The 12,881-nt window shown below is 42.7% G+C and overlaps 1 protein-coding gene across 1 annotated transcript; it reads left to right on the forward strand.

Moving 5' to 3' along the window:
* The first annotated feature begins 1,040 nt into the window (after positions 1 to 1,040).
* Positions 1,041 to 12,743, forward strand: ttll6 (tubulin tyrosine ligase-like family, member 6). Its single transcript, XM_069517186.1, has 17 exons — positions 1,041 to 1,198; positions 2,933 to 3,098; positions 4,981 to 5,129; positions 5,363 to 5,401; positions 5,935 to 6,053; positions 6,501 to 6,631; positions 6,715 to 6,871; positions 6,983 to 7,126; positions 7,421 to 7,506; positions 7,634 to 7,859; positions 8,286 to 8,464; positions 8,558 to 8,746; positions 9,417 to 9,573; positions 9,892 to 10,137; positions 10,225 to 10,305; positions 11,245 to 11,395; positions 11,893 to 12,743. The coding sequence occupies exons 3-17, from the start codon at positions 4,982 to 4,984 to the stop codon at positions 12,078 to 12,080; spliced, it is 2,241 nt and encodes a 746-aa protein (XP_069373287.1). The 5' UTR covers positions 1,041 to 1,198; positions 2,933 to 3,098; position 4,981; the 3' UTR covers positions 12,081 to 12,743.
* The last annotated feature ends 138 nt before the right edge of the window (positions 12,744 to 12,881 follow it).

Genomic DNA, 12,881 nt, shown 5'->3' on the forward strand with positions numbered 1-12,881 from the left:
TAAATAACGTTTCCAAATGTGCTTTGATTTTTTTGTGATCCAGGCTTTAGTTTAATTTACGTTTTACATTATTTTATTAAAAAAATGCAATGATTTATATGTATAACACCCCCATCACACATCTCCCAGTGTTTTATTTATTTATTAATGTTGGTATTATCGATATTCTAATGTTGCGCATGTTTTTACATTTTCCCCAAAAAATCTTAGCAACTTTAAAACGAAGATAAAATAAAAATACCTTGATTATCTGAAGTCTACCTGGTAGATGACGTTATTTTCTTAACGAAAATAAAAAAACTTTTATTAAATCAAAAAACGAAAAGAGCAAAATGTCGACATTTTGTTCGCCTTGTTTCCGATTGTCAGTAAAGGCATCAGTTTGTGCATTGTGGGAAATGTAGTCCAGAGCATACACCCCTCGCTCCTGAACCCTGAAGACCACAAGAGGGAACCAAACTCTTTTCTGTTGTGAAACCAGAACCTCTGTTGAAGAGTCACTTTGAATTAAATACAAATCATCTGCAGAGTCTGACTGCGACCAGTAATAAGAGAAAAATCAATTAGACAAGAAACTTTATTCCAACCATCAATTATCAACAACTAGAGAAATTATAATTTACTACTATTAACACTTATTTTTTGGGGCACTGACAGATATTTTCTGATCAATCCATCAATCCATCCTTCATCCCTGAGGGTAATTAAAGAGAACACTGGTTACAGGCAGTTCTGCTGTGAAGTAACAAGAGTTACTAAAGTTTTAATTGCGTTGATTATCAGACACACAAAGAAAAAACTAAAACGTTTTTAAAAACACAAACAAATACAAGTTACACTTTGACACATAGTTTATTTTCTCCATATATGATTAACAACTGTGTGATAAATAAAATCATAAACATGTTTTATTAATAGTTTATATTTCTCTCCACAGATTCTCTCACGTTGTAAATCTCACCTGAAAAACCATTTCTCATCGCTGACGCCAGCAGCCAATCAGAGATGAGCAGACTCCCTCCCGCTGCTTCTGATTGGCTGAGGGACATCCGGCCTGTGAGGAAGTGACTTCTTGTTGACACGAGTTTCTCCGCTGCTCCTCAAACCGGGAGACGTCACACACACACACACACGACTGCTCCGTTAGTGCCTCTCACCGGCAGCACCGGGAGCACCGGGACACGGTGTCCCGCTCACGGTAATTTCCGGCATTTCCGTTTCACCCGTGTCAAAGTCGTCGGCTCTTGAAGCTCGCGCTCTCCGCCCGGAAGGAGGAAGTTAGCATCCCGTTACTATAGCAACAGCACAGCGCCCATAGTTCCCACAGGCCCGAGTTAGCATTAGCTTCACGTGTTCAAAGTCACGCGCTGAATGAAAACGTTCGCACTGTGTCGCGTCGGGAGAAGAAACGATTTCACTTCGATGAATTCACGCGTTCAGCGCAAACGAAGGATCGTTTGTTTTATTCTAATGTCATTTCTCTTCTTCCTCTGTGGGTGTTAGCTAGCTAGCTAGCTAGCTAAACACGCTGAAGTCTGTTCTGTGACGTCAAACATTCACTCACGCTCTGTCGTCGACTGAAGCAGAGGCGTGTCAGTGGGTTTTGTGGGACCTGGCGGGGGGGGGCCCTAAATCAAAACAGGGGCCTCGTGAGGAGGTGTCCTCTCCGTCTCCTTCTCACAGCGTCTGTCGTCCGAAGTCAAACGTTCAATGATTTGAATGAATAGTGTTGTAATTAGTTTTGTGTCTCTTGGGTTTTGTTGCGGTCACGTATTTAATTTTCATGAGGTTTCGTTGGTGTGACAGCAGGAACAGTGGGACCAGCTCAAGGTGTCATTCGTTCTTTTGTCAATGTTTGTCGACCACACAGCCGGAGATGTCATTGTTCTGTATTCACATGGTATTAATCTACGTTTTTTTTTTGTACAGTTGAGACAGTAATATCAGATCTCAGCGGGGAGCTGACACAATTTAATTTAAAAAAGATTTCATATCTCGGATAGAAGGGAAATTTACAAATCATCAAACCATTTCCATATATCATGCACAACACTGTCTTGCTAATTTAATAACCTGAGATTTTCTTTATTTTAATCAAACAACTTCCCTACCCTTATTTAATATCAGGCCATAAAAATACAACGCTGTCACATTAAATTATAATTTCCCCTCACTGTTATTGTGCGAGAGCTCATGTAGCCTCTGTGTAACTCGCTCTCTGTCAGACACAAATTAAATACCTGCAGAAGCACATGCAGGCGTGACGTGACGCGCTGGAAGCTTAGCGTGTGATCTTCAAAGCATCACGACGACAGAATGTTGATAAGAGTGTAGGATGTCTGCTCGTGGTTAATTAATGCTGATTGGTTGATTAATCAGGAAGTGTTGGTTATTTTGTGTAATCCTTCCATGATTGATATTTTGTCTGCCATGACAGCTTGGTGATATAATAGACAGTGTCCTCTCCTTCTATTTGTCTTTGCGGACTGTTTGACCTAGTTTTCCTTTCCGCCCTATTTCTGATGTCTTCATTGGAAGCTTCAGCAGAAGGTGCTCCGTTTCATCTTGGCCCAGGAGACCGATGTCCAGCCTGCTCACTTACACCACACGCTGCCACAACACTTTTCAGCACAGATTTCAATTTAACTACACGAGTTGTTGAAAAGCGCTTCTCTTATTTCAGTGAACAAATATCAGGGACTATCCCTCCGCCCGCTCCCCGCTGAGGTCTCCTGCTCATTCTCTCTCCATCATGTCAAGAGGGATCGGGTGTTTGTCCTCGCAGCTTCTAATTGGTCACCAGATCCACCGGCCGGCTTGTTGCTTGAGTGTGTAAGTCAATCTGAACTGAACCATCCTTGTGGTCATACTGATCTACTGTGTGTGTCTTTGTGTGTGTGTGTGTGTATTTGTGTGTCTCACACACACACAGGGGCAGATGGTGCAGGTGCTTGGGATGTGGCTCTGTGGTTTGTCTAACGAGGAGAGTGACAGCATCTTAAAGGGCTCTTGAAACCAAGATTCCCGTACCGAGAGCCAGGCAGACGAGGGCAGCCACCATCACCTTCATCCTCACAAATGTAGGCCCAACGATGCAGGTGAGTCACAGTCAGTTCTCAAATTATGCCACCGAGACTTGACAGTAAACATTTTAGCTGCTAGAACTAACACTGTCAATCCTACCTTCATAAAAAGTCACATTGTTGGGTTTTTGTTGTTTAAGTGATAATTCAAAGGCTAAACCTGTTGCATTCCACTCACATATGAGATCACTTCATTTAAATAATATTATCTGACGGTGCTTTTGATGATATGTTCGATGTCGAATTTAAAGCAACTTTAAAGACTTCAAGTAAGTCAGATTATAGTAAATGTTATTATGCCGACTCATGGTGTAGCCTGAATGTTGACGTCTCCCGAGTGACATTTAATCAAGTCATTGTTTGCTGAGGACAGATAACACAAAGGTGTTATTCATGTACCTGTTGTTGATCCACGGTGATGGAGGACCTTGGAGAAATCCTTCCCGGGGATGTAACTGTATCCGGGCTGAGGTCAGTGGGGCGTCTCAGCCTGATGTAAAGCTCCCGGTTCAGGGGCAGGATTATCCAGATCACTGGATCAGAATACTGTCACCGAGCACCGTAACCTCCCACAGTGTTGCTGGGATGTCCCTTCTTAACGCGCCCCCCCCTCCTCCTTCGCCAGTAGTCTGTCACGATCATTACCAGGACTCAACTTGACCTCACCTTCACCTCACAAGACACCAGATAGGAGGCAGAGGCGAACAGCTGAGACGCTGCCGTGACGATTGGATCGCCGCTGTGCTCAAGTCAGAGTGCAGACATACGTTTGCAGATAAGAGACGTGTGGAATTAAACCTCGCCTTGCTTTTCCTGCACAGTCAGCATTTTCATCCAGGCAGAAAAATCTAAACAGCAGTTAAACTTGTTTTACAGCCTCAAATAACTATTTAAAACCAAACTTATCTGAAACACTTGAACAAACGTCAGTGTGATGAGAAATACCTTCTTTGAGAAAAATGGATTCACTGTGTACTCACCCTGACCAATGTCCCATCTGCTTACATGGAGGAGGCAGGGTTTATGACTTATACCGCAGCCAACCACAAGGGGCGATAAAAGACACTCTGGCTTCATTTTTGAGGAGCTGTTATGACATCCATCTTCATAGTCTGTGTCTTTAACCTTAAATCTGGCGCGGTCAGATCTTCGGTTTGTCAAGCATTTTGGTTTATTCCCCTTCGTGCTCAGATGGATGAATGTCTGAATGTCAGCGTGGCTGCAGACTCCTTCATGAGTGCAGTGCACAAGGAGTAATGAGGTAAATCTTAAATCGTTGTGATGTTAATTGAAAGCAGTTTTCCAAAGCTGCAGCCTCATTCACATATTTTTAGTCGTATCAGCGTATTGTTTACCTCACTGACTCTGCTCTGTTTATTTTATGAATGGAATAGAATGTAAGTAAAAAGCATTAAACTGTGGATGTGTTTTTTTCTCTCTCAGGATTAAATCCCTGCGATATCGTTTGTATCCGTCCTGCGACAATAACTCTTGGCTGCTGGTGTGTGAACAATGCGCTGACAGCCAGAGCACTCACCTGATGAGAGAAATGGAAACGGAAACATGATTCCATGCGCACACTTACAGCATGTACTTCGTTCTGTTTGATTGAGTTTCATTGTGAGGCTGTACAGCGCAGCCCATTAAAAAAGAGCTATGAGTGTCGGAAAATGGAACGGCATCATTTGTTTTTCGTCGTCGGTGTCATCGAACCATTTCTGCATTTGCTTACAGTCAAATGAGCTCGTACTGTATGCAGGAGGCCCCAGGCAAAAGGGACCTGACGGCGCCTTCTCGTGTCACAGGCTCCAAATAAACTTCTTGCAGGCTGAGTATCTGGACGAGTCTTCAATAACTACCCCCCCTAACTGCGAGTCTTTGTTTTTGACGTGTGCAGGATGGGTCTACCTGTGGTCAGCCCAGACAGAAACTGTGATGTGCTTAAATGTGAGCAGCGGGGAGAAGGAGAGGAGGGCGAAAGCCAAAGTGAAGCCTGCACCCGCATCAGGCCGTCTGCCATCAAAAAGAGGAGGAAAGGCAAGAAGAGGTACTTTACTGCTGGTTCTCCTCCATTTGTGCTTCTACGGTTATTTCCCATTAACAGCTGGGCACCCTGACAGCTATGATTTTATAACTTGTCCTCGAGGCTCTTAAGATTTTGTTTTCTCATTTGTCCTCATCATTTGGGGAAAAAGCAAGATGAGTGTAATGAGGCATCTGTAGGACCTCGCAGCAAAGCAGATGTCTGTCCTTCTTTTCGTCTCTCTTCTCTTCCAGATGACTGTGGATCAACCTCACTAACTGCAAATATGAAAGTGGTATGTATGGGACACAAATGACTGAATTATAAATGTCTGTTATTTTGTTGTTTAGTGCAGATGTGATCTGTCCGCCAACCCAGGCCTTTACATTCAGCAGCATCCTCAATCACATTGAACAGATTTTTGCAAGTTTAAGTAGTTAAGCAAAGATTATGAAAGCAAGAGTGGATACACCATGTGGCCAAAAATATGTGGACAAGTTAGTGTACTTTTAGTCTCTTAGAGCTGTTCTTCATTATTTGGTACTTCTTGGAAACATTAGATATGCATTATTAACATTTCCAGTGCCAATAATATTTAAAAAAAAGAAAATTAATTATTCAAAACATTAAAATGTAACGAGGTGGGATTAACACAAATTAAAATCCTGTTGAAAAAGACCTTTAACTTGAGTTCGATGGTTGAGATCCAAGCTGAGTTAAAATCCACGGTTTAGAGCCATGAAAACAGGCGGCAGCTTCACCAGCTTTATTGTGTAAAACATGAGGAACGTCTGAAAAAACAACCTCTTGACGTCTGGTCTGTCTCAGTGCGACGAGCTGCTCGCAGATACGGCCTCAGGGAAGCGGCGGAGGGTGAGGACTGGACGCTGTTTTGGACCGACTGCTCTGTGTCTCTACACCGCGTTAAGGACATGAAGCGTTACCAGGTATACGATTGAATTCACTCTCAGCCGCAGTCACATTACCGCCATCATCATAAATGGCTAATTGAACTGGACCCAACACTGTAAAATAATCGTCTGGTAATTCAATTTCTGCACCTGGAGATTGATCACGGAAGACTAGTCGCACTGCTCTTTCAATTTGTAACGTCTTCACATGTCTTTTTAATTATCCTCAATATGTTTACCCATGAAATAAAAAAAGATGGATGTTAGGAGAGTTTCACGTTTGAAAAAGATCTTCAAGCAAACAGTTTGTAGTATAATTGGGTTATTCAGTGCAGTTACCATTCAGCAAGTTAATACCAATGTCCTCCAATCTTCTATGAATAAAGTAGATCGGTTTATTTTGGTATGCAGCACAGTCCCTCAGACGCTCATAGAATATTTCCTGTGTAAACACCATCGTCTGTGTTTTGTTTGTCTTTGCAGAAAATAAACCATTTCCCAGGGATGAATGAGATCTGCCGCAAAGATTTACTGGCGAGAAACATGAACCACATGCTCAAGCTCTTCCCCAAAGACTACAACATCTTCCCTCAGACGTGGTGCCTTCCTGCAGAGTCAGTTAGTTCTGTCGTTGTTTCATTTTGCTCCTCTCAGCGTCTCCCTGAACACTAACTCCTTCTCCGACTGCACTTTGCAGTTACAGTGACTTCCAAGCTTACACCAGGGCCAAAAAACACAAGACGTATATCTGTAAGCCGGACACTGGTTGCCAAGGCAAAGGCATCTTCATCACCAGGTCAAGTAAAGACGTTCCAGCTGGGGAACATATGATCTGCCAGGTTTACATCTCCAGGGTGAGGGTCCGTCAGGCAGCACGTAGAGCAGCACCTGCACAGAAACACAGTCTGATATCTGAACATGTTTTCTTTGTGTGTGCCCCCCCCCCCCCCCCCCCCCCCACCCAGCCTTTCATAATTGACAGGTTCAAGTTTGACTTGCGTATTTACGTGCTGGTGACGTCATGTGATCCATTCAGCGTGTTCATGTTCAAGGAGGGACTGGCTCGGTTCTGCACCACGCAGTACAACGAGCCCACACACGGCAATGTGGTAGGAAAGGTTAAAGAATATTCAATCATACACATTCATATATATATACATATATATATATATATATATATACAGGGTTAGTTATATACATATATATATACATATATGTATATAACTAACGCTGGTTGGACAAGACATTACAACAATTGTACAACAAGCTATTATTATTATTAAGCTAAGATCATGCAGTATGCTGCAAAACTTTAAGTACTAATACATACTGTGTATATATAAATATATATATATATGTTTTGTGATGCTGTGTACTGTACTGACCTTGTCTCTGTCACTCAGGATGACGTGTGCATGCATCTCACCAACTACTCAATCAACAAGAACAGTGAGAGGTTTGTCCGCGACGAGGACACTGGCAGCAAACGGTATAAATCTCCTGTAGTTGATGTTAATTGTGTTAAATCATTTTTCGTTTCATTGCTGTTACTAAATATGTCACATTCACCTTCGTGCAGCTCGTCAGGTTTTTTTTGTTGTTTTTCTCTGTCGCAGAAAACTGTCCACGCTGAACAAGTACCTGGAGTCCATCAGCTGCAACACAGAGAAGATGTGGAGCGACATCGAGGACGTGATCATAAAGACTCTGATCTCTGCTCACCCCACCCTGAAGCATAACTACCACACCTGCTTCCCCAACCACACCAGCGGCAGCGCCTGCTTCGAGATCCTGGGCTTCGACGTGCTGCTGGATCACCGCCTCCGACCCTGGGTGCTGGAGGTGAAAGCTCTCGGTTTATTAAACTGTGTAACTGTGCAGATTAGTTATCGCTGCTCACAGGCTCCTCACGGTTTATCTGCATGAAAATAACAGAAATTTATGAAATTTATTCAAGTAGGTTTTTTTAATCCCTGAACATTTTCCCCCTCGTTTCCCTTGTAAAACTAATTTCACACAGTATCATGTATATTCTGAATCAATGCTCTTTATGGTGTTTGTGTTGAGTTGAATATTAAAATGTTTTATGGCTACATCAAATCTTGCAAATGTCTTAAGCATCATTAACTCACATTTTCCTCCAGATCCAGCTGTTTGGTATCTTTACAAACTCTCCACTGGAATTAAAAGTAAATATTTGTGGGTTGAGCAGCAGGAGATTTAGGAAATCGATTACTGATTAAGACATGTTTTTATCTGTGTGTCCAGGTGAACCACTCACCGAGTTTCACCACCGACTCGCAGCTCGACCGCGAGGTGAAGGATGCGTTGTTGTACGACACCCTGGTCCTCATCAACTTGGGCGCCTGTGACCGCCGCAAGATCACCAAAGAGGAGAGACGCCGGGTGAAGGACCGGCTGCAGCAGAACCGCTCCAGAGAGGCCAGGCACGATCCTGTCAGACACATGTGTTGTTACATACATGCAGTGTGTATGCAGGTGGCCGTTAACGCGTGTGTGTGTGTGTGTTGTACCGCCAGACTGGAGGAGCTGCGACAGTGCCAGGCGGCCACGGTGGAGCAGATGGAGCATTACGAAGCCAAACACCTGGGAGGCTTCAAGAGGATCTACCCCAGAGAGGGAGCGGAGAAATACGACAAGTACTTCAAACACAGCAACGTGCTCTTTCAGAAGACGGCAGCGTCCAAGGCCAGAGAGGAGTGTGCCAGGTACCCGCAGCGCGCCTTCCACACGTCAACCCCTTCCACACGGTTCAGTGCAGACAGGAAGCTGGGAGTCGGACATGAGGTTATGTGTTGTTACAACCGGGCTGATCAATTAGCTGCTTGACGGAGAACTACTGGTGCGGTCACAACTCATTAACAAGGTCATCGTGTGCACTCACTCTGTCTTTGCACTTTAAAAAAAAAAGATCATTTCTTTTTTCATTATTTAAGAAATAAACACTTTTTAAAATTAAAATTTTAAATACTGACAGTTTTCACTTGTTTTAAGAAAATAAGGTTTTTACGATGCAATTACATTTGCAAATATTCTGAGTTTGGGATTTTATAGATATAGAGAATAGAATAAGACTATTTGCAAATCAATAAATCATTATGCCACTTTTGTTTTGCATTTTTTAGACAGAATATAAAACAGACAAGAAAATATAAGTGTGTATGTATTTGTTAACAACAGTAACTCTTCCTATAAGCACCTACGAGTGGCGGCTGCTGTTTAAACAGATAATAAAGGAAATATACTTAAACGTAGAAAGATCTCGTACGTCGTTAAACAGTTGAAAATAATAGTTTATAACTAACCAGTGAGTTCCAAACCTTTTATTTTTAAATAGTTCTAAACAGATCAATAAAAAGTTACCCACTCTGTGTTTAGGCAACAACTGCAGGAGCTGCGTCTGAAGCAGGAGCAGAAGGAGAGAGACCAGAGGGGGGGTCGGAGGAGAGACTTGCAGGGGGAGACGGCGGGGGAGAGAGTCAAACCTCGACGAGCACAGACACAAGCCCCCGTCTCACACTGCGACCCGCGGCCGGTGAGGATCCAGTTTCCACATGAAACCACAAGAGGGAGGCAAACAGCTTCTGCCCTGTGATGGATGGTTCATATTCTGCCTGACCCCATCTCACAGTTAATGTGTTTGAACCACATTTAGAATTAACCACAATAATATTCCTGCTGATAACTTTTATTACAAATATGCTTTGTTGTCAAGACCAGAAAAACTAACACAGTCGTCCATGTTATTCAGTGACAGTAACTGCTAATATATCGGGAATCTAATACTCGTGGTTCCATATAGAGTAAGGCCATAAAAACAAATTGAATCACAAGGTTCTTTGTTTCCGTTCAGCCTCTTCTACCCAGAGTGTCGGAGGATCCTGAAGCTGCAGACGTCCAGGCAGAGAAGGAGGAGGAGGAGGAGGAGGTGGCAGCAGACGTGGAGGAGCAGCAGCGGGTTGATGCACTTCTGCAGAGGAAGAAACTACTGCAGGACCTGGGGGTGGTGGAGCAGATCCAGCAGCTGCTGCAGGGCCGGACTCAGGCAGGGAAAGACTCCCAGCGGCCGAGGAAGCAGCCGAGACGACAGGAGACGAAGGTTAGAGCTGAATTCTGCTCGTGCGTCAGACGACAGGAAGATTTTCACTTCATTCACTTAACTCTCTTTGTTTTTTTTTAACATCAGTTGGACCCTTTGACGCAGTTTCCCCAAAGGACGAAGCAGCAGCAGCAGCAGCAGCCGCCCTGCGCTCAGACCTCACGGCAGGTACACGACCAGGGACACCAGTCCAATCAAAACTAGCAGCTCATAACTCCACCAAGGCAAATGCTCCATCTCAGCATTTTAAATAAAGTGGAGAAAAAAAATACCCTGGATCCGCCCATTTATCCGGATCCTCTCTGAAATTGAATGAGTTCTTCCTCGGGTCACGCCCCCCCCCCCCCCCCCCCCCATGGTTTTTGAGTAATCCAGCTGATTCACTGACAAACGAACATCAACTCATTTTCATGAAGCTGATATTCTAGATCAGGTTTATTTAAAGAAATCAGGAACATGAGCTGTTTTCTCCTTTTAAAGAAAACAGGAATATCACAGAAATCCAACCTTTAAAAACCTCATGTTATGTTGTGACTTTAACCGTCCATACTTCTCTTTATAGAAAGAAAATGAAGATTTCTATTATTTTAGTTAGTTTGAATTATTTTCATCAGTTTTGAATTTTCTCATTTGAAGCTGCAGCTGATGATTATTCATTTTTGGATGAATCAGATTTTCAATCAATAAGTAAAATGCGTTCAAACACTTGAACAAAATGTAATTTGCGTTTGTATTAAATATATTATTGTATTGTTCCGAATGACAAATACAATCCAGCAACGTATCTGAGGCTGGAAACTGAGAATATTCATTCTTGCTTTAAAAAAAAAAATTAAACAGTTGCAGAATAATTTTCTTTCCACTAATTAATCAATCGGCAGGCTGCTTATTTACACCTGATTTTATTTGAGCTTTACATTTTGGATTATGGGCAATAGAAATGTTTTCAAATGTAAAATTGTTGGTTTTAAGAAATATTCCGATGTGAATATTAAATGATCACAGTTCATTTAAAGCAGCTCCATGGATACAAATATTTAAAAGCATTAATAATTGCCTTAATATATTAATATCTGATGATATTAAAATGACATATCACTGCTGCAGCTCATCCACGTGACCCAGCAGCGTTTGCTCAGGCCCCCGATGGATCAGAGGGGCCTGAACGAGTCCGTGTGCCCGCTGCACGAGCTCGAGAGCCACAACAGAGCGGGAGAGGTACACAGCACCATCAGCACCCAGCGGATACACTGGTCAGGTAAACACATGTCCACACAATGCATTCTGGGATGAGGCAGAAATCACCTCCGAACCACAAAAACCTCTTTAGACGGGACTTCAATAAAAATCCTCTTCTCCTCTCTAATTGTTATTTTTGTGTTTGAAATATAAAAACTTTGCACATGTTATGCTCCACCAACATTTTTAATCATGAAAAAAGTTTCGCTCGTTTGAATTTAAAGGTGCAGGAGAAAACAGGACTGAATGTTCTACATGAAAAATATTAAAATCGTTCCCTCACTTCGAGGATGAACATAACAACCTCGATAATTAGTCTGCTCTTTTAATTTCAGCTCATCAGTGTTGCACTGTTTCCTCTCGTTTAATAATAAAAGAGTTGTGATACATTTGTGTAATATTCCCAGTTTCCACAGAGCAGCATTATTAAACGCATTTAATATTAAAAACAACAGAAAACACATTTGACTCGTCTTGATCCACGGTTTCACACTTTCTCGCTCTGTGTTCCGTCAGTCGGCAGATCTCTGGACGTGTGGCAGGAGAGCAGGAGAAGCTCCTTCTCCGACACCCGGCTCCTCAGCGTGTCGACCGTAAACCCCCCCGCTGCCCTGCAGAGCCTGCTCGTGATCTCCAGAGCCCCACTGGTCAGGAGGCCTGGCTTCTCTCACGCACGGGGCCCCCAGCACGGTAAAGGGCAGTGAGGAGCAGGGGCCACGGCCTGCTGAACTCCGGGACTGACGCCGCCTCCACATGTAAATCCATTTAGCATGAGCAGGACGTGAGGAGAGCAGAGGTAGAGGGGCCTTAAACTGTGATGATACACAAAACTCACTGTGCCGATGATGAATGTGTCTCGTTTGCAGATTTTATTTCTGGACTCCTGCAGTTTACGCCTCTCGCCGCCTCACAGCATCACCTGCAGCACAGCAGAAACAAAGTTATGGCTTTTTTTTTTTACATTTTCTACCAGTGTGCGTTTGTGTGTGTTTGTGTGCGTTTGCTCAGAAATGTGAGGAGGAACAAACTTCACCGTCAGTGCCAAAATAAAAGCGCACAAGCCTCATTTAACACAGTGTGTGATTCAGATCTGCACATTTCCTCTGAGAAATACCAGAAACTCACTGATCATCGGGTTTTAATATGAGCTTCAGTGAAATCTAATGAAATGTAATTGACTGTTTGGCCAAATCAGATTATTAATTAATTATAAGATTTCATTTAAAAACACTCATCTGATCTGAAGCATGTTATGATTTACGGCCTGTTGCTTTTCCTCTCAGTGGAATTTGTGCTGTCGAGTATCAAAAATAATTATTTGCACTGATGATCAATAAAATATATATTTTTTTTTTATCTGAGAAAAACGATTGCAGTTCAAAGGAATATTTTTATTATTATTATTTAGGTTTTCATATTTTTTTCATATTTATTTGAACTTCTCCCTTATTTCATTTATTGCAAAGTTGTAAATTAATGTTTTAAAAATATCTTTGCTCCTGTTT

This window comes from Paralichthys olivaceus, chromosome 21 (assembly GCF_024713975.1).
Source record: "Paralichthys olivaceus isolate ysfri-2021 chromosome 21, ASM2471397v2, whole genome shotgun sequence".
In the NCBI taxonomy this organism is placed as follows: domain Eukaryota; kingdom Metazoa; phylum Chordata; class Actinopteri; order Pleuronectiformes; family Paralichthyidae; genus Paralichthys; species Paralichthys olivaceus.